This window comes from Andrena cerasifolii, chromosome 1 (genome assembly GCF_050908995.1).
Source record: "Andrena cerasifolii isolate SP2316 chromosome 1, iyAndCera1_principal, whole genome shotgun sequence".
NCBI lineage: Eukaryota > Metazoa > Arthropoda > Insecta > Hymenoptera > Andrenidae > Andrena > Andrena cerasifolii.
The window spans coordinates 19,276,454-19,296,805 of record NC_135118.1 but is presented as its reverse complement, the minus strand read 5'-3'; the positions used below and the strand labels follow the sequence as shown (position 1 = coordinate 19,296,805).

The window sequence follows — 20,352 nt, the reverse complement described above, 5'->3', positions numbered from 1 at the left end:
GTGTCCGACTTCGCGAGGAATGACCCATAAAAGACTTATTAGCTGTAGTAGTGACCTAGATTAACGCATTTCTTTGTTAAAATATAGTTTATTTCATCGAAATTAAAAACGCATGCAGTCTTCATTGTCCGAAAACTGTGCAACAGGTTATGGCCGCAGGGTGCAAATAAAGTGAAGTTATATCTATCCTAAAGTGATCAGACGATCTGGATCGTGTAGGACATGTCCCGATTTGACATGTATATCATTATGTGCATATTGATATAAGGTATATATTTCTTTATTGCTTGCCATCTAAATTAAAAGAAAAATAAGGTACCTACATACAAGTAAATGTGTAAACTTTCTGTTTATTAACAAAAAAGCTGCTTCAAAAGGTTCAATTGTAGTCTGTCCATCTACTGGGTTTAGGTTAGGAAATCCATACCAGTACATGGACAGTCATTTTTATAAGTTATATCGTTTTATTTTTCTTTGTTTACGCGTTTATTTATAAATTGTTCATATTTCAATACAACCATCTATTACATACCTCTTTACAATACGTCCAAACACGTTTTTTTATTAACTCGAAGACACGAATGAGCAATGGCTACTGAGACAAGGGAACATCCCGAAACCGAAAATTCAAAAAATTCTGAAACTTTGTGAATATGGAGGGAAATTCCTCCTGATTATAACGCAATTTTTGTTTGCTGCCCAAAGTCACTTTAAGGGGGTGTAATTGACCACTGAAAATCCAGTTATTTTCCGATTTTCCGTTATAAATCGTGAATTGTAAAATATTTTTTTTACCAAATGATAGATCTAGTCAAAAGAAATAACTTTTGTCTTGAAACTTTTTTCTCTATCTCTTACAGTCTGCGAGTTATAACACAAAATCGGAAAATAGCCGAATTTTCAGGGGTTAATTTCACCCGCTGCGAGTGAATTTGGGTAGCAAACAAAAACTGCGTTATAATCAGGAGGAAATTCCCAACATATTCACAAAGTTTTATAATTTTTTTAATTTTCGAGTTCGGGATCTTCCCTTGTAAGAATCGAGCGACTAGCGCATACTGGCGTAAGAAGACCGTACATATAAAAAATTTTTCGCATACAAACAATTTGTTTTAATAAATATATTCATGTCTTATAAAGCAACAAACGTTTTTTCTACAAAATAAAAGAACAATAATATGGATTAAAACTCTAGTTCTTTCAATATTAACGATTAAACAACGATTCGTCCATCTACTGGCCTGCTTACCCTACATTGCTGAATATATTACGAGGAAATCAAGTTTTGTTTTTCTCAAATGCTGTATATACAGTGTGGGCCATAATGGTTGGTAAAACCGGTCATAGGGCAATTCCTTGCAGAAACATACATCGAAAATGTAGAATAAATTTTTTTTGAATAGTAGAGAAATGAGTATTAATTGAATGCCAGGGAAGTATCATTATTTCGATATATATTCTTTCATTTTCCTTCCACTAACTTGCGAATAAAACGAAGAACTTGATTACTTAAAGTTGCTTTCGAATGAATGTAAAACTGTTCGGATTGTAGTTCTGATCAGTTGACAAATTTGCTGCCGTTTATTTATAAGCGCCGGTAAACATGGATGCGGATTAAAGGGACCTGAAATGCACCTTCGCTTGTTACATCTCGATTAATCCAAATCGGATTAACGCTGCCGATAATTCGAATCTCGTTGATCCGAGAATAATATTTACACTGGCATTTGCGTATTGTCAGCACCTTCGTGACTTTTTTCGCACGCTAATTGCCTCGTCCCGTCGAGCCGGATTAACGGGATTCAGTGGGGCTTGTTTCGTTGTATTACACAACGAGCAAAGTGTATAAACAAAGATTGCTCACCAAACAATAGGTTGAATATTTTGTCGAAGGTAACTTCTTTCTTCTTCTCCAGATATTTGTGCATTACGCTTCTCACACTGCAACAGAAATAAGTACGCGAGTATAGCAATTATATTCTAATCGTTGAGGATAGGTTCGATAGCAGCGAATTTCATTTTCGCTTGAACCTTGCTAATTACACATATTTTTAGCAGACTAACGGCGCCGAATATGAGACCCTATAGTATCTCCACAAGGAAGTGGAAATATATATTATGCAATGCTGCAGCAATGTTTAGAACTATTAAAACAGATGACGACGTAGCCCGCGTGAGATTGCGGTTCTCACGGAAACGATTGTATCGGTAAGACGCCATTAAGTTAGTTTTTCCTCATCACGAGTTTTTATAGCCATTTACAAAGAAACTTTGTATAACATTAAGGCTGGGGACACACGAGCGTTTTTTTTTTTAACGGACGTCACGACAATACATACAGTATATTAGAATTAGGGGCCGTCCTTAAGGGGACCTTTCGGTCTAGAGCCCAAAAAAATAGGTGATCTTTAGGAATTAATTCACGGAAAACTACTGTATATAATTTAATGGGACTTTTTGCATTGTATTAAGGATGTCTTAGATTATAGAAATATATTTTTTGTTTTATAATTAATCGTTGCAGACGGCACTGGGGAGTCGTCAAAGTCAAGGCGTCAAAAAATTCATCCAAATCGGGGGGGGGGGGGACCTGTATCTCCGAAAGTTATTATCCGATTTGACTGAAACTTTTTTTATTTTGAAGAATATACTTCTGGCTAGGGGCGGGGAACCAGAAAAATTACAAATATGACATTTTTTTACAAAATAACAATACTTGAAGTTTGAAATCACTTTTTCCCTATACCGTTCGTCTTTCCACGCCTTTAAAAATTACAAATTTTCACTATTTTGTAAATTTTTCTGGTATCCCCCCTAGCCAGAAGTATATTCTTCAAAATAAAAAAAAAATCAGTCGAATTGGATAATAACTTTTGGAAATACAGGTCCCACCGTTTCGAGAAAAACGCGTTTAAAGTTTCTGGGCAAAGGCGACGCTATAGGTTGCCGCTTGACGTTTTTAGCTGCCAAATCTACAATTTTGTGAATTTTACTATAAACCAAGCGGCATTTTATGCAGAAAAGATAGTACTTTCGGAAAATGTAATAAAAAAATGGATTTTTCGACTGCCTAGTCCCCTTAAGGACGACCACTAACGCCGTCGCGACGTACGTCGAAAAAAAAGAAACGCTCGTGTGCCCTCAGCCTAAAGGTAAGTTATTTGATTAATTTCCTTTAATAATTTGGAGTCTAAAGGGGTCTTCGGAAGCTGCAACATGTTCCGATGCATGCATCGACTCCTAGGTTTCGTGAAACTGGCATCTTGCTCAATAGCCAGGACGGCATGATTCCTACATCGATGCAAGTCGCTTCTCATGCTGAACAGTAACATGTATCATGAAACTTGTTGATCAACGTATGCATCGCAACATGTTTCAGCCTCTGGTGAATCCCTTTAGTATTATCCATTAATTCTATTATCGTTGAAGAGGTTATACCTCGCATAGAATGTGATTTGTGAATTTTTTTTTTTGGAAAAAGCGGAAGCATATATTTTTACAGAAGTTATTGCACTTAAAAGAGCAACGTATAAAGAACATTTGGTAATTTTTTTGTGGAAAAATATTTACGTTTATAATAGAAATGCAACGATATCCAGGAAGCCTTTTTAAAAACGGTGATCAAGATATCTAAAAAACTATTGCACCAATCATTCTGGAATTTTGTGGGCTTATTTTTTTTTATATAAAAATCTATCGAATGACGGAGGGATTTTATTCCATTGTACAGTTTCGATTTTATCAACGAAAAACGGCCATTAGTGATAACCATGAAGCCATTTTTCGTTGAAATAATCGAAACAATACACTGAAAAAACCTTCCGCCATTCGGTAGATTTTTATATAAAATTAACTCCACAAATTTTCAGAACGATTGGTGCAGTAGTTTTTGAGACATCTTGCTCACCGTTTTTAAAAAGTCTTCTTTAAAGTCGTTGTATTTTTATTATAAACGTAAATATTTTTCTGCAAAAAAAAATTACTAAATGTTCTTTATATGTTGCTCTTTTAAGTACAAAAGGTTCTGTAAAAATATATGCTTCCGTTGTTTAAAAAAAAAATCATAAACATTCGCCTCTTTTCGGCCTCCTGGCTAGGTATAACCCCTTAAATGAAAGATTAATAAACTGTTCTCATTGCTAGATAAATTTAACTTCTTTTTTTTAAACTAGAATGTTCCAAATATGAGACCCTATTATTATTTTTATGATGATTCAGAAGAGGGGCAAAGAAGATAGTTCCGAATCGGATGTGGAACAGAATGTTTATTTTGTTAGACCTTTATTCTAAAGACCATGTTGGCATCAAGTGCTACAGATGGGCCCATGAATATTGTGAGGCTACTGGTGCTGCCTTCATAGGTATATCCAGAGTGTCTTAAAAAGGCAAAAAATAAGTGACCTTTTAACTGTAAATAGGAGCAGCTTTTTAAAACCATTAATATTGTATACACTTTATATTTTTTGTATTTCCATAATAAATAATGGTATATATGAAACTAATAATTTTCTTAAGTATATATAAATGAATGGCGAATATAGTAGCACGCGAACTTTTTCACCGACTTCAAAAAGGGGGAGGTTATAGATTCAACCCGTATGTATTTTTTATGTTTGTCCGCTCATAACGTGATGATCTTTTCAATTAAACGATTTTATTCAGCTTCGATATGTTTGTATGGTTCAAATCTGGCAACTCAAATTTAATCCACTTCCAACTATCCAACTGTCTTTAAACTTTGCAGGCGTGCGTAGTTTGGATGACAATGCAATATTTAATAAAATAAATTAACCCAGAGCGGGTGAAAAAATTACCCAGTCATCGATAAATATAACCCATAACCACAAATCCAAACGACTTGAAATGAGTCACTCGCGTTCTTTACGAACACGATAAAAAGCCGCTGCGTCCGGGACGCTAGTCGCATCGCGATGAAATATAAATCCACAAACACTAAAAACTAAAAAATAATTATTTTCTTGTACTACAATTTTGACGGTGTTAATATCGCTTTAAATAAAATCGTGGGACACCATGTGCAACCAGAAGTGGAAGTATCGATTGGCAGGGGGAACACTATCAATTACAGTTTATCAAATTTATGTCATATTACAATCTGTATCTCGCAATTAAAATATTTTGTTCCATTAATGCGAATGAAAGCTTTCTAACAACAAATTCATTTATTTCATTCTGTTATGAAATATCGTGCCCCACGATTTTATTTAAAGTGACATTAACAGCATCAAAATTATAGTACAAGAAAAGAATTATTTTTTAGTTTTTAGCGCATTTTCAATAAAAACGTTTAACATACAATTTTTTTATATATATTTTACGAACAGCTCCTTTTGTAGTGCTCATTTTTTTTTCAAATAAATGTAGTTATGTAGCTTAAATAACTAAAAAGTACTATTAATAGTACTACTATTTTTAAGTCATTATGAAATTTCCTATAAAAATTTGACACATTTGATACTTTCGCCCTAAAACGCCCAACATGCTTGCCAGCGACGTTACTGTCTCCTCGGAGAGAGGGTTGTAGGAGTCGTCCCACCTTAGCTGAAGGCGCACCGGTGGAGGGAGAACCGAAACATCTGTTTTAGGAGTGCATTTCCCCTACTTGGGAAGGCCTGTTCTACGATATCAGAAGATAGTCTGTACGCAGACATTTGCGACTGACTGTAACCCCCCTGGTTTCTAACATCAATAAATAGGAGAAATCTGTGGAGCAATTTCTCGACTTGCAGCAACGTAAAGAAGAAATAGCAATTCCTCCGTTGTCGTAGCGCAATTGGGGCATCATCGGCAGCACCGCGTAGAAGATGAAAGGACGGTCGAATCGACCCCTGAATATCCATTTATTCATACCAATAGCTTCTGGCATCGCGTCGGCTCTGTTGAACGCTCGAAGGATTGCTGAAACTCGACGCTCCCGGGCCTGCGAAACGTGGATGGACATTGCACAACCACAGGTCGCGGGGCACGATGGACTTCGTGAGCGAGCGCCATAAATCCAGGGGACTTAATATCGCCGCTGTCGGCTCGACGTCCCTTAAAACTTGGCAGAAAACGAGACAGAAGAATAAATCGCGGGGACGACACGGGGTCGTTCACTTTCGCGATCGATATCTTCGATGGATACAGGGGGCACGCTTAAGGGCTTCGACTCGAAAGAGCGTGTGTGTTCGAGGATACCCGCGTCGTCAACTGGAACCTAAATGCGAAAGGTGCTAAAATGGGAGGGGGTCAGAAAAAGAGCATCGTGTCGAGAATATTGCAATATTCGTCAGTAGTTATGGCTCCCCCTTCCCCCCCCGTCTATATTCATAAATATTCAAATATTATCGTGAAGTATCAAAAGAATTCTGAAATGACTACATATTTTTAACTCACTTTTTGCCGCGCGAAAAGTAATAACTTCTACTCAAGATATAACGATGTTATTTCCATAATTCCCCCTCCCCTACGCACTGCACCCCTTTTCCTCTTCATTATTTCCCTCTACCCTCTCTGTGTCGCGCGTGGATGCGTTTCACACGTGCTTTTATGTGTAACAGTTATTAACCCTTTGTGCTGCTACTTACTCGCATGTGGATCGAACAGGTATTTTGTCGATGCTGGCCTTATTAAACGCAATGCCTCGGAACAGAAACTAATATGGAAGAGTAATTTCAAACCCACTAATTCGATGTGATTCTAAAAGTGTAATGAAATCAGTGTAGTAACGGTAGAGTAAAGTTCAACCCTTAGCGTAACACCCGTGTTACACGAATTGAACAATATTTTGCGCGCCATTTCGGAGCTTTTTCATGAACTTTAAAGCGATACTTTACTATTACCATATGTGACAAGTTGTCTTAGAGCAAAAATACATTCGTAGAGATTCTATACTGTATTCCGTGTAAGAGCATATCGACGCACAGTGGTTCCAAATCGCTAAAAAGCGGCGAACCCCTCAAAACGTACTTTAATTTAGTCAGAAATCAGTGCACGCGGGTTTTTGGGGTCGCAGATTATGAATCTGAACTTCAAATTTTTTAAAACAAAATGGCGAATCCAATATGACGGATGTGCATATTAAAAAATTGATAGATTTGCACGAAAATTGTTCTTCAAGTCGCTGATTACGAATATCTTGTCCGAAATGTAAATTTCAATATCGAAGACCTAATAGCATTGGCCTAAACCTGTTTTTTAAATTAATTTTTGCGGAAATTGTGATAATTTTCCGATGTTCGCCTAAAATTATATAATCAAAATGTCGAGTTTAGTATAGCGATCTTAATTTTAAAACATTTTTGAAATTAATTAATGTGAAAATTTTATTTTTTTCGATTTTCATGAAAAATGCAGCATTCCTACGTTTATAGAAGATTATATAGTTCAAATATGTTGTTGAAAATAATAATAAACAAAGTCAGGATTATAAATGCTGTTTATAAAAGAGAATATGCTATTTTATTCAGATAGTAAATATTATTGCCTATATACAAGTACATTTATTTAGATTCTGATAAATCGGATATCGTACTTGTACTCTCTGTGCTTTCATTTACATTTTCTTTGTGACATACCATTTCGAGAAGCTTCGGAGAAATTTTTTTTTCGCGTGTTTCGGAATGGCATCAGAAAGCATAGTATATGGGTCAGAGTGGAGCAATAATCTTTGGAAAATATCCTGATGCGTTCTTTTTCGTAATGTCTCAAGACTGTAACCCTTCCTGTACAGTTTACACAGTTTGTGTAACCAGGACCTCGATCGAGTATTGGCTTAATATTGTAATACGTAGGTACCTTTATGCTTGGTTTAACACTGGTGTTAAATTCACATTTTTTTCATTTATATAAAAAATTGTTACACTAGGAATTTTTTGCTTATTTTTGCGACGAAGTGTGGGCAATAATGCAACGGTAAGAATTTTCCTCAATGCTGCTGGGGCCCGACGGAGAGGGAGGAGGAAAAGATAGAACTATAGAGTTCGTTGGGCAATATAAGCGATAAGCTTGAAGCGCCATCCTGTTTAACAGGAAAAAAAAATATACAATACAATATTGTTGCGTACTCGTGCCTTTAAGGCGGATTCACGCATAGCAGTTCCGTGACGGTTCAGTGTTGGCGGTTGTCAACAAGTGGTCTTTTTGTTTCAGCGTGAGTAGCTGACACGAACAAGTGTGAACTGCTCTATTCGAAAACAGAGAAACGATTTCACCACTGACACTGGCAGAACTGATACGTGGAAATCCGCCTGCGGCCATACAAATGTTTCTGAATACATACAGTGAGTAAAAAAAGTATTTGGACGGTTTTTAAAATCGCATAACTTTTTTAGAATTGGTCCAAACGACATGCGTTTTTTTTTAGAAGCTAGAAGGATTAGTTTGCTAAGTGACGTGTTTCGCCGTTTTGAAAAAAATGCATTTGGTCGGGATCGAAAAAAAAAATTGTTAAGGTCGTTTTTTTAACTTTTTTTTGTGAGCCTGTAATGGAAATTCAAAAAACCCGTTTGTAGATTGAAGTAAGTTACATATGTACCTAAAATTGCATCAAAATCGGTTAACGTTGCTCTGAGCTATAAACGCTTAAAAATCGCAGAATAAGCTTCAATCTACAAACGGGTTTTTTGAATTTTCAATGCAGGCTCACAAAAAAAAGTTAAAAAACAACCTTTACAATTTTTTTTTTCTATCCCGACCAAATGCATTTTTTTCAAAACGGCGAAACACGTCACTTAGCAAACTAATCCTTCTAGCTTCTAAAAAAAAACTCATGTCGTTTGGATCAATTCTAAAAAAGTTATGCGATTTTAAAAACCGTCCAAATACTTTTTTTACTCACTGTACTCGGCTATTGGCATTTTCTTATTTCCGGCAGTATAAAAATATCACAAAATGTGTAAAAACATGTGCCATTTCGGCGCAAACCTCTGATATGGTCCGTAAAAATTCGAGATTTTCATAAAAAAATTAAGAAGTCACCGAATATTTTTATGAAAATCTCGAATTTTTACGGACCATATCAGAGGTTTGCACCGATATAGCACATGTTTTACAGATCCTGTAATTTTTTCCAAGTCGATCCGAACCTCAATTCGTTCGCAATCAGGAAAAAATGAAGAGAAAAAAATATTCGAGAAAAACGGACGACGTTTTTAGCTGCCAAATCTGCAATTTTGCGAATTTTACTATAAACCAAGCGGCATTTTATTCAGAAAAGATAGTACTCTCGGAAAATGCGATAAAAAATCGATTTTTCGACTGCCTAGTCCCCTTAAGTAATCGAAATCGATTCAAATATTTTTCGTAACGAAAATACCGTTTCTCTTTAACCAGTATGCGTGTTCTCGACACCGCCTACCGGAGAATAATAGTTTCGATGCAATGTTTGTTACAGATAGAGTCACGAAATTTGCGGAGCGACCGAAATAAACTTTATTATTCCAATATCTACATCCGAACGAAAACAATAAAATATTTTAAAAATCCTATTTCTATATGTTTCTAATAAAAATAAAATCAAAGATTAATAAAGAAAAAAACATTTACAGAGCAAGAAATAATAAAAGCACATGAAAATGAAAATGACTTTGAAAACTCATATATACAAGAATCAATCAATATTTCTTGAACAGGCGATATTAGGTACACTTTTTTTAGAACCAGATTTTTGCATGTCTTACGTTTTTGTAATTCCTAATTAAAAATTTCTAGGTTTCGGCGGACCTAACTTATGCTGCATGAAAGACGTATAATTTCTCTTTACTTTGAAACGAATTGCGTGCAAAAATATTAATTATTATTCAATTGGCAGCGACTTAACTTTTGCTAGGCGATATTAGGTACGGCCACCCTACTACGTACCAGCGGCCGCGTGAACGCGTCGGTACGCGCGCGCGGCCAGCAGTCAAAATAATTCTCCGGAATGGGAAGTCCAAACTGTTGCCGAACGAAGAAAACCAGTATCGCGGTTTTACGGCTGGAAACGCTTCTGACGTTCCCCCAAATATTTAAATTTCCCTTCCACCGCTGCCGCTCTCGCCACGCGAACAGTGGGCGCGCGGTTTCGCAAGCGTGCGTGCGTTCTCGTTCTCGCTGGTCGGGCCGAGAGCGCGGGCTCGGAATAAAAAAGAAACGCCGTAAATTTAGACGGGGACTTCGCATTGTAAATATCCACCGAAACCTGGGCGTGCTCCCTTCCATCGTGGCGAAACCCGTTCTTCGGTCGGCGCGCCGCCATCCGAGGGAAGCCGGGACGCGTGGAAGAACATCCCTTATGGGATTCGACGGATTAGATCGGGGATTAACCGCGAACACTCGCCCTTCTGGTTATCCGATCGCTGGAAAATCGTCCAAATTCTGACGTGTATTTGATCGGACGATTTTAAATTTCAAATTTTCACCGATTTTTTGAAGAGTAGCTTAGCCAATAGTAACTTTTTTTATTCAGCTGGCGGTTCGCCGGTATGAGCCGTAAAATAATTTAAGGGCGTATTAGTCCTGTTTGCAAAATAGTTGATTAAAACTTGCGAGATTCTTCTTTCTAATCTTCCTGTTATGCTCGAAAAATTCTAAACGAATTCACGAAACGGTTACTGAGTTATAACGATTTTAATCTTCACTCATTTTACACGTATGGAAAGAGACGATCTCGACGGATAAAACAGCTGAAGAAATCTTGAAGAAATGGTGCCAATGTTTTCAATTTTTTTTTTACATGTAGTTTAAGGGGAGATGAAAATATCTGCCGTGTTTCAATCTTTTTCGCCACACCGTTTTAAAGATATAAATTATTACTTGAGAAAATTGTGAATCCCGGGCATTTTCACTGGCAAAAGTTTAGCTAATAATGTTTGAGAAAGCATTTGTAAAGTCAAACATATCTTCCTAGGATTAAAAGTAAGACTCCAACTGTCGTTCGAGTTCCTTACATCTATATTTACTATGCGTAAGACGTGGATATTCGAGTATTTCAAATTTCATATACTTTTGTCTAATATTGTACGTCCGACACATCCTTAAGGGGTTGAACCATATTGGGGCTGAAATAAAACTGTTGGGCATACACTGTGTGCGGATATCCTCCATTCGCATTTGTTATGCATGCTCGCTGAACGCCCATAGGCGTTCCCCGCACGGATTGCGCAAAGAGAAATGTTTGTTTTAATAATAGCATCACGTGCCGCAAGTGCACGTTGAAAATTGAACATTTTCTGTTAAACTCCGAAATGTACGAGTGGGGAAAATGTCGAATTTCTGAAAATTGGAGGGAACTTTGAACTACCAAAATTCTTTTATCAGAGCCAATGATATAGTGGGAAAACGACTACATATCGCTTTCTCAGTTGTTCCCAGCCACCCAGCGTCCATGATCTTTTGACTTTTCGGGCGATTTTCCTCGCCCGTCGTGTAAATCGAACGCAACTGGACGGTTCGTCAGTTAAATGTAGCGGGGCGAATCGTTTGGAACGTACTCCGTGCCAGAATTGAATCGCAATTGAATGACGCTCAAAGAGAGCGGTTCGTATTCAGGATTCGAATTCGAGAAGACTAGTGGGAGCTTTTACAGAAAACTGACGGGTGATAGTGATGTTAGAAAAATTCAAATTTCACCATAAATTTAAAGCCTGCATTAAGGTCTAGAGCCCCAATAAATAGGTGATTTTTAGGAATTAATTAAAGGAAAACTACTGTATATAATTTAATGGGACTTCTTGCATTGTATTAAGGATGTCTTAAGTTATAGAAATATATTTTTTGTTTTATAATTAATCATTGCAGACGGCACTGGGGAGTCGTTAAAGTCAAGGCGTTAAAAAATTCATCCAAATCGGTTGGACCTTGTATCTCCAAAAGTTATTATCCGATTTGAATGAAACTTTTCTTATTTGGAAGAATATACTTCTGGCTAGAGGGGAAACCAGAAAAAATACAAATATGACATTTTTTTTAGAAAATAACGATACTTGAAGTTTTAAATCACTTTTTCCCTATAGTTTACATCCTTTCAAAGCCTTTGAAAATTATAAATTTTTAATTTTTGTATTTTCTTCTGGTATTGCCCCTAGCCAGAAGTATATTCTTCAAAATAAAAAAAGTTTCAGTCGAATCGGATAATAACTTTTGGAGATACAGGTCCCACCGAGTTTGAGAACACTGTTTCGGGGAAAACGGGTTTAAAGTTTTACGTGAGCGCCGAATGACCCATGCATTTGCCGCTACTAAAATACCTATAACTTCGGGAATTTTACGAATTTCGACCAAATCCTTTTAAACACGTATTCCTAAAAGGTTAAATATTCGAAAAATGAAATAAAAAAATCGACTTTTCGACCGGAAGGTCACCATAAAACAAATGGATTTAAACAACCCCTTCTGGAACACAACACGAAGACACCATAACTAGCGATTGCAATACCGGTGAACAGGTTTCCCGGTAAATCGCGAGAAATACCCACAAATTTTTACCGGTAATTCGATAAATTACGTATAGCAATATACCGGATATATGCGTTTATTAACTCCGTCGACATCTACTACGTTATCAGTGAAAAAAAAAAATTCAACGACTAATAATGAGAAAACCCAAGTACTTATCTGATGAAAAACCAGCTCTGATCCGAAAGGAAACTAAAAATCTGAATTAAGTCGTCAAAAAAATGGACGTATTCTCAAGTAGAAAAAGTAAGGAGAAAATATATACAAATGGCATATGATTTTTTAATGATTACTCGACCAACAAATTGTAGAATCTGAGAGCGCTTTATCCGTGGCTGGATATTTTTTTGTACAAAAATTAAGTCGCGATCAGGGGACCAAAATTCAGACAAATTATGTTTTTTGGGGGTGCTTATTTGTTAAAAAGAATTGTTAAATACAAAAGTAATTAATTGTGTATGTAAGTTAAGATTCTTTTCATTGTTTTCGTGGTGAAGATCCATATATAAGTATAGTCAATTGTTATACAAATATATCTCTTTTATGTTATATCATTTTATATTTTATCTGCAAAATAGTTTTATTTGCATATATTTTTTATAATGCTCGATTAGAGTTGAGAAAGTTTTTTTTGCCTCTTATGTTTTCAATAGCTGAAAAAAATGCCGGATACACTTCCGAATGGCCCCAGTGGACGATCGACCCGAGGCTTGAGGGGGTGGGTGGGGAGGGGGTGTGGACGCTAAATCTAAAATTGTAGCTTCGGGAATTTATTATTTTCCGAAATATTAATAAAAAATTATTGTTAATTTTTGTTTTACAAATTATTTTTCTGAACTGTATACACGTAGGGGTTTAATCCTACCCTCCCAGCAACTTGTCCTACGGACAGCTGGACGCGTTACTTACCTCCGCGTGCCCCCCTCAAGCACTTAAATGGCATGCATATTTAGCTGAAATTCAAAGCCAATTTTCTCGAAAACGAAGCGCGACATTAAAAAATTGTATTCTATATTTTCGTCTTATTTTGGCCTGTAGAATCACCCCCCCCCCCCCTCCCTCCTCCCCTAGAGTATTGCCTATCAATAAAGTAATAGGTATCCACCCTGTATAACAGGATGGATCGCATCTCCAAGTTTCTGGTTGAAATCTCCAAACTTACATAGCTTTACGCGCCCCCCGCACTAATCTAACCCCAACCAATATTAATATCCAGAACAAGTTGGAAAGTGGAATGCGTAATGTCGGAACAAGTCAACAGAAATACTAAAAGTTTTTTATTAATATCTCGTAAACTAATAAATTGCCGAAGCAACAATTTTAGATTTAGGGTGCAAACACCCTCTTCACAAATCTCGAGTCGATCGGCCACTGGGGCCATTCGCAAATACAGCTAGAATGCCGGTAAATACCGGTAAACCGATTTCGATTGAACATTTTACCGAATTACCGGTAATTGAAAAAGTCGGTAAATTTGCAATCCCTAACCATAACATCAAGCTTTCAGATTCTTTCTGGTTTTCATTTCTACGTTTACGAAACTGTTCTCTGACTACGTAGTAGTTATGTAAAAGCCACATGCATATATCATCCTAGAAGAGACGAAAATTGAAAAGATATGAACAGAAGCAGGAAAAAGAGCACAAAAATACGAGGAAAAAAAACAGAAGGTAGGAACAATAAAATGATAACTGAATGTTGGAAATTTGTTTTAATAATAATTAATAAAAGAAAAATAAGAAAGAAATAAATCTAGATGGGGAAAAGATAGAGAGCAGTATTACAGAAGAAATGGAATGGAGATAGAAGATGTAGAGAAAGCAAGGAGAGGGAGAAGAGAGATAGGAACAACCCTAATAAACGTAGACATAGAAGAACAGAGACAGGAGCAATACGACAGAATTGGCATTTTCTTGTTTCCGCTACGCCATCTGGTGGCGAAAATTAAAGCCGTCTAATCGGGTTAGTTGCCACCTATTATTGGCAGTATTGGGAATTTCGACTGTCTGATGATCGATTTGTCATTTTGTTAAATCACAGTGTTATTTACTCGTAAAGTTCACTGACCAAGTCTCCCTAACCTTTCGATCAAGTCTCCCCTTCAGTGGGGGATACTTGTGCATAACATCACTGCCAGAAAATGTTGAAATTCAATCATTAAATTTAGTTTTCAGCTCTCAAATTTGTACAAGTATATTGAGAATACTCTAAGAATCACAACTTACATAATTTAATACAAACAAAGCAAACCATTATCATTATTTTAATAAAAAAAGCAAAACTGTGATCAACTATCCCACCTTTCCCCTAATTACTGATGAAATTAAGAAGCAGTATTTAAATGATAAAATATCAAAGAACAGTCTGCTATTCATGCTCGGGTGTACCATTAAATGTGTTTCTAAGACGGAAGTAAGTTCGTTCCCACGGAAAAAGGTTGGGAAACACTGCCCTCGAGTTACGGCCCCCGGAATATTTCTATTTCCGAGTCGCGTTTAATTTCTACCGCGTGAAACGCGGTTCGGTCTTGCTGCATAAACAACGCTTGGAAAAATTCGGTCGGTTTATGAAACCGCGATGAATTATTGCTAGACGCACGCACTCGGCGTCCCCTTCTAGCACGCTTTTCGCGCGTTACGGAGCTCGGCGACACGGTTCCTGAACATTTTGACATCCCCTTCCAGTTTTTTTTTGTCACTTTGAAACCACGTTGCGCGCGGAAAGCAAAAAACTCCGTAATTGCAGAGCTGCGGGATGTTTTTGTTTTATTAAAACAAAATTATCAGCGTCAGCTGTTTCATTAACGAAGAAAATGAGAAAGCTCGCGAATCCTGCCGAGAGCACATAACTGGTGAATCAAATTTTCTGCAATTTATGGATTATTTTGGATACCCATTCGATGTCAGGAACAGGGATTTGCAAATCGAAATTTCATTTTGGATTTACTGTATATATGTGTGACTGATGAGTAATGCCTAATTTAGATTTTTGTCGCGTACTGTGTGATCGCGAAGCGCACAGTAGTAGTTATTGTATTCAATGCTAGATGGCTCCTGCTGCTAACCGATTTCACGATGTAAAAGAATAGCTACGAGATTTCTGTGTATGGGAACCACGGCTGTTACACCGTGATGGGAACAGTTTCCCAACTACTAACAGTATTTGTGATACAGTTTGTAGAACGAGGCGTGTGCTATCAAGTTAGATTTTCCATATTAATACATGTTTGTAAATTGGGCTCGGATGCAATAAGCGGACTAGCGCTCGAAAATGGGAAAAATTATTGTCCAAACGCTAAGAAATATTGGAAAATTAAATGTTGCTAAACTGTATTTTAAAAAATATAACGTTGTAAAGCTCGTCACGACACACGTTTTTTCTATTTACAGTTTGTTTATCGAATCATTACTATTCGAGGTAAAAATTATAACCGAAAAATCTTTCATCGTCCAAAGTCATTATTTCTTTAAACATAAACTGCGATAACTTGAGTAAATATTAAGAGATCGTTATGAGACTTGAAACGTAAGACTCAGAAAACTCTAGCGGAGCCGTAAAATGTATGCACAAAACCCTTATGTTAAAAAATGTAATAATATTTAATTAAAAAGTAATACTGGATATAAATCATGTTTTTCAACGTTTGCCGTTAAAAAGTATCGAGGTAATTTTGAGGTACACATAACTTGCAGCGACAAAGTTTTTCCTTAATATGCAAGGAAGATTTTCACCAATTTTCAAACTGATTAATAAATAATTGTAGAAGATATGACGATAAAACTACTAAATAGCGCATTATACGCGGCTGTTGACTATTGGTGGCGCGTGAGATTTATATATATCGTCATATCTTCTACAATTATTTATTAATCAGTGTGAAAATTGGTGAAAATCTTCCTTGTATATTAAGGAAAAACTTTGTCGCTGCAAGTTATATGTACCTCAAAATTGCCTCGATACTTTTTAACGGTGAACGTTGAAAAACATGGGTTATGTCCAGTATTACTTTTTAATTAAATACTATTACATTTTTTAACATAAGGGTTTGGTGCATACATTTTACGGCTTCGCTAGAGTTTTCTGAGTCTTATGTTTCAAGTCTCATAACGATCTCTTAATATTTACTCGAGTTATCGCAATTTATGTTTAAAGAAATAATGATTTTGGTCGAAGAATTTTTTCTCGTTTATAATTTTTATCTCGAATACTAATGATTCGATAAAAAAACTGCAAATAAGAAAAATGTGTGCCGTGACGAGCTTTACAACACTATATATTTTAAAATCCAGTTTAACAATATTTAATTTTCCAGTTTTTCTTAGCGCTTGGACAATACCTTTTCGCATTTTCGAGCGCTAGTCCCCTTATTGCATCCGAGCCCTCCATTGTTCTTAATGCCCAATGTAGTGGCACTATTATTTTACTATTTCTAATCACTAAGTACATACTGTAATTACACTATTATTTTCCATAAAATTCGTGATGATCCAAGTTCTCCGTATTTTGTGCACTTATAGCGTGCGACTATTCTCTACCTCACTTCCTATTTGCAAAAAGGAACTATTTCGAATTTTAAGTGGTTTCGATTGTATGTACAACACACATAGGCGCGTAACGATACAAGAGCGGAAGCGCACGTACCTATTCGCGTCTATAACCTGCATATTCAACTGAAAAATGAATTAAGAAATTAGATATAAAGAAAATTCTGATAGACAGTTGTTCCGCGGATTTGGTCCAAGTCACTTCGCCTTATCCAGAGGTCGCGTAGCACGTGAAACGTGTTCGTCTTTGCCGTTGGCGGGCTGCCAGCAAAAGGGAAGCCCGCTGCTATCCAATCGACTTATTTTCACGGCGTACCTTCGTAACGTCCGTGTTTTACGGGTCGAAAATAACATCGGCAGTGTAAACATTGGCACATTATAATCGACGCGGAGTATCGATCAACGGTTCGACCGTTCGTCAAATCACCGGGCACCGACTTTGACCGACGTTCTGTGTTCAATGGCGTGTGTACGTATGTGTACGCATATGTACATATATGGTGCATACATATGGTGATTATAGCGAGGCTAATCTTCATCACATTGCATACCTATTTACCGACGCATCCTACATACCACGTACGTATGCTATCCTATCCGATTCTCAAATAATCGGCCAATGACTTCATTCCTGTCACTAACACGGGACAAAGCTTTATTCCACCCGTAGTTTTCCATTGAAAACGGAAAATTAAGATTGTGCTCTCATTTCGAAATCCGTTATAAACATCGATTTCAGTTGTTGTATCACAGGAAAATAAGGTTAGGTTGGTCGTTGTGCCCTGATAATTTTCGGACCTTGGGGGCCACCCATAAATTACGTAAGGCTTCTTTTTTTGGGGGGGGGTCGCGTATTTCTTATGTTTTATTACAAGGGGGGAGTCAGGTAGCGTAATATTGTTTAACCTAATTTTAAATAAATACAAATTCTATCATTAATGTTCCAGAAAAGTAGTTTTAGTTTAAAATTCCCGAAACCAAGTTAAATGAATTATATAAACCTTTAAAAGAATTTTAATAACTACAAATATTAAGTGTAAAAAATATTACGTAAGGAGGGGGTGGGAATATCAAATATTGTTTAACCGAATTTTAAATAAATACAAATGCTATCATTAATGTTCCAGAAAAGTAGTTTTAGTTTAAAATTCCCGAAACCAAGTTAAATGAATTATATAAACCTTTAAAAGAATTTTAATAACTAAAAATATTACGTAAGGAGGGGGTTGGAATATCAAATATTGTTTAACCGAATTTTAAATAAATACAAATGCTATCATTAATGTTCCAGAAAAGTAGTTTTAGTTTAAATTTCCCGAAACCAAGTTAAATGAATTATATAAGCCTTTAAAAGAATTTTAATAACTAAAAATATTAAGTGTAAAAAATATTACGTAAGGAGGGGGTTGGAATATCAAATCTTACGAATTCTTATACTGGGGGAGGGAGGGGGTAAGAATTCGTAAAAATTACCCTTACGAAATTTAAGGACAGCCCCTTGTAGAATTTATTGAAATAGAAAAGCATTATCATGCACCACTGCGAACATTGTTTTCCTAACTCGTCGTGTTCTCTACAGAAGATATAGGTTATAGGTCGTTATGTCTTACACGTATGTAATTAATCCACACGACTTTTAGATCCTGTCGAATCTAGAGGGATAAACCAGTATTATTGTTATCATTATCAACGCGATGATTATTAAGGTCACACAACAAGTGCAATTAGACCAACTTAATTCTCCTCCAGCTGTCACAAGTACATAACGCTAAACAACGATGGTCATCATCAGATGTTTGTTGTTCGATCGCAGAGGGTTATTGACTGCCCAACATTCTCAATCGCATCGCAAAACCCGTCGGTATTTCAGATCATTGCTTTTTTTTTTATTATTCGCGCCTCCGATCGCCAACAGCCCACTGTTTGTAAACATTTTTGCGGAACGGTCGCGGCGCGCCGGCCGCCGAGGCGGACCGAAGCCAGGGAGCCGAGAGGCATGCACGCGCATGCGCCGAGAAACAGCAGAGGGAGACCGAGCGGGCGAACTCGTGTCAAACAAGGAAGAGCTCCGGGACCGAAAAAGGGAGGGGCAGGAAACGTGGTGAGATGTAGCGATGGGCCTAATTCGACCACCGTTTCGAAATGTGCACACAATCAATCAAAACCCCATCGATTAATCGACGCTGTCGAACGCCAATAAAAGCAAGGTGGAATCGGAATACATCACATCTACTACCCCACATGTACGAATATTGTCTGTGTACTAATATTAACGAAGTAGAAAATGTATCGATCGATATTTGCATCTCATTATCCCATTATTTATAACAGTGCTACTAACGCTAGTTAATTTTACGAGCAGCATAGTTATGAATTGTTTCCCCCGTTGCGAATTGTAAGATTGAATTTGAAAACTTGTTGATAGCCCGTTCGAGCTAATAACCAGAGCGATGCTGCGCGCAAGAGCACCTAATTGCAGAAGTTCCTTCAGTTCGCTCCGACAATCTAGCAGGAAACAAAGCAGATCGAAACTCCGAAGCGATTACGCGTAACCGAGGCGTTTTACGTTAATAGGAGCAGTTGCCGCTTGCTTACGAGCGCATCGTTCCCATCGCTAGTGGCAAGGCGTTACTGGGGTGGCCAGATCGGCGAACGGCACTGGACGACACGGCCGGATCTACGAGTCAGGGCGTACCTGGGATCGGGCAGGATGATCCTTTTACTGGCGCGAGCGGCCGGCATGTCTTTGCTCTTCTCCATGGCCATCAGGTAGCTGACGTCGGCCAGCACCGCCTCGAGGTCCGCCATTTTCCTTGGTGGCCTCTAGATCTCTCGACCAGCGAACACGGCTCACCCTGGACTCGTTCCCGTCGACGACGCTCGGCGGACCGTCGCGGACGCTGTTTCTCACTGTCGCGACGCCGGGGACGACGCGGCTATCGCCGACATTTCGATCGACTGATCGCCGTGCAATCGGATTCGCGAGTCTGACAGTTCCGTGTCGGGGGAATCTGTGCGCGATAACTCCAGCGAGGATCAAACCCCCGAGATCTCTCTCGACGAGCTCTACGAGGTTAACGACACTCCCCCCACGGTGGTACGCGACACACTCACCCGCGTAAAACTGTTGACCGTTCACGCGGGCGACACGGCGTCGAACCTCGACGTGCTCATATCCGCCAGTCCCTCGCCCCGAGAATGAATGGAACGCGCAGGAGACGCGGGCTTGCACGCGATTACTATCACTCAACGCGCGGACGCTCCTCTGTAGCGGACTCTTTACGGACTGACAGCCAACGAACTCGCGAGCCTCGAGCCCGCGCGCACTTGCGCTCTGATTGGTCCGTGGCTAGTTGAACGCCACCAGCCGACC

General features: G+C 37.9%; 1 protein-coding gene across 1 annotated transcript in view; it reads right to left on the bottom strand.

Annotated features, from left to right (window-relative positions):
* Positions 1–20,289, bottom strand: part of Gprk1 (G protein-coupled receptor kinase 1) — a 39,165-nt gene extending 18,876 nt beyond the window's left edge. Inside the window, exons 1-2 of the mRNA XM_076812072.1 lie at positions 19,675–20,289; positions 1,865–1,941 (exon numbers count right to left, since the gene is read on the bottom strand). Of these exons, the coding sequence (XP_076668187.1) occupies positions 1,865–1,941; positions 19,675–19,787 (190 nt within the window). The 5' untranslated portion in view covers positions 19,788–20,289. The remainder of the gene's footprint in view (positions 1–1,864; positions 1,942–19,674) is intronic.
* Positions 20,290–20,352: the final 63 nt, after the last annotated feature.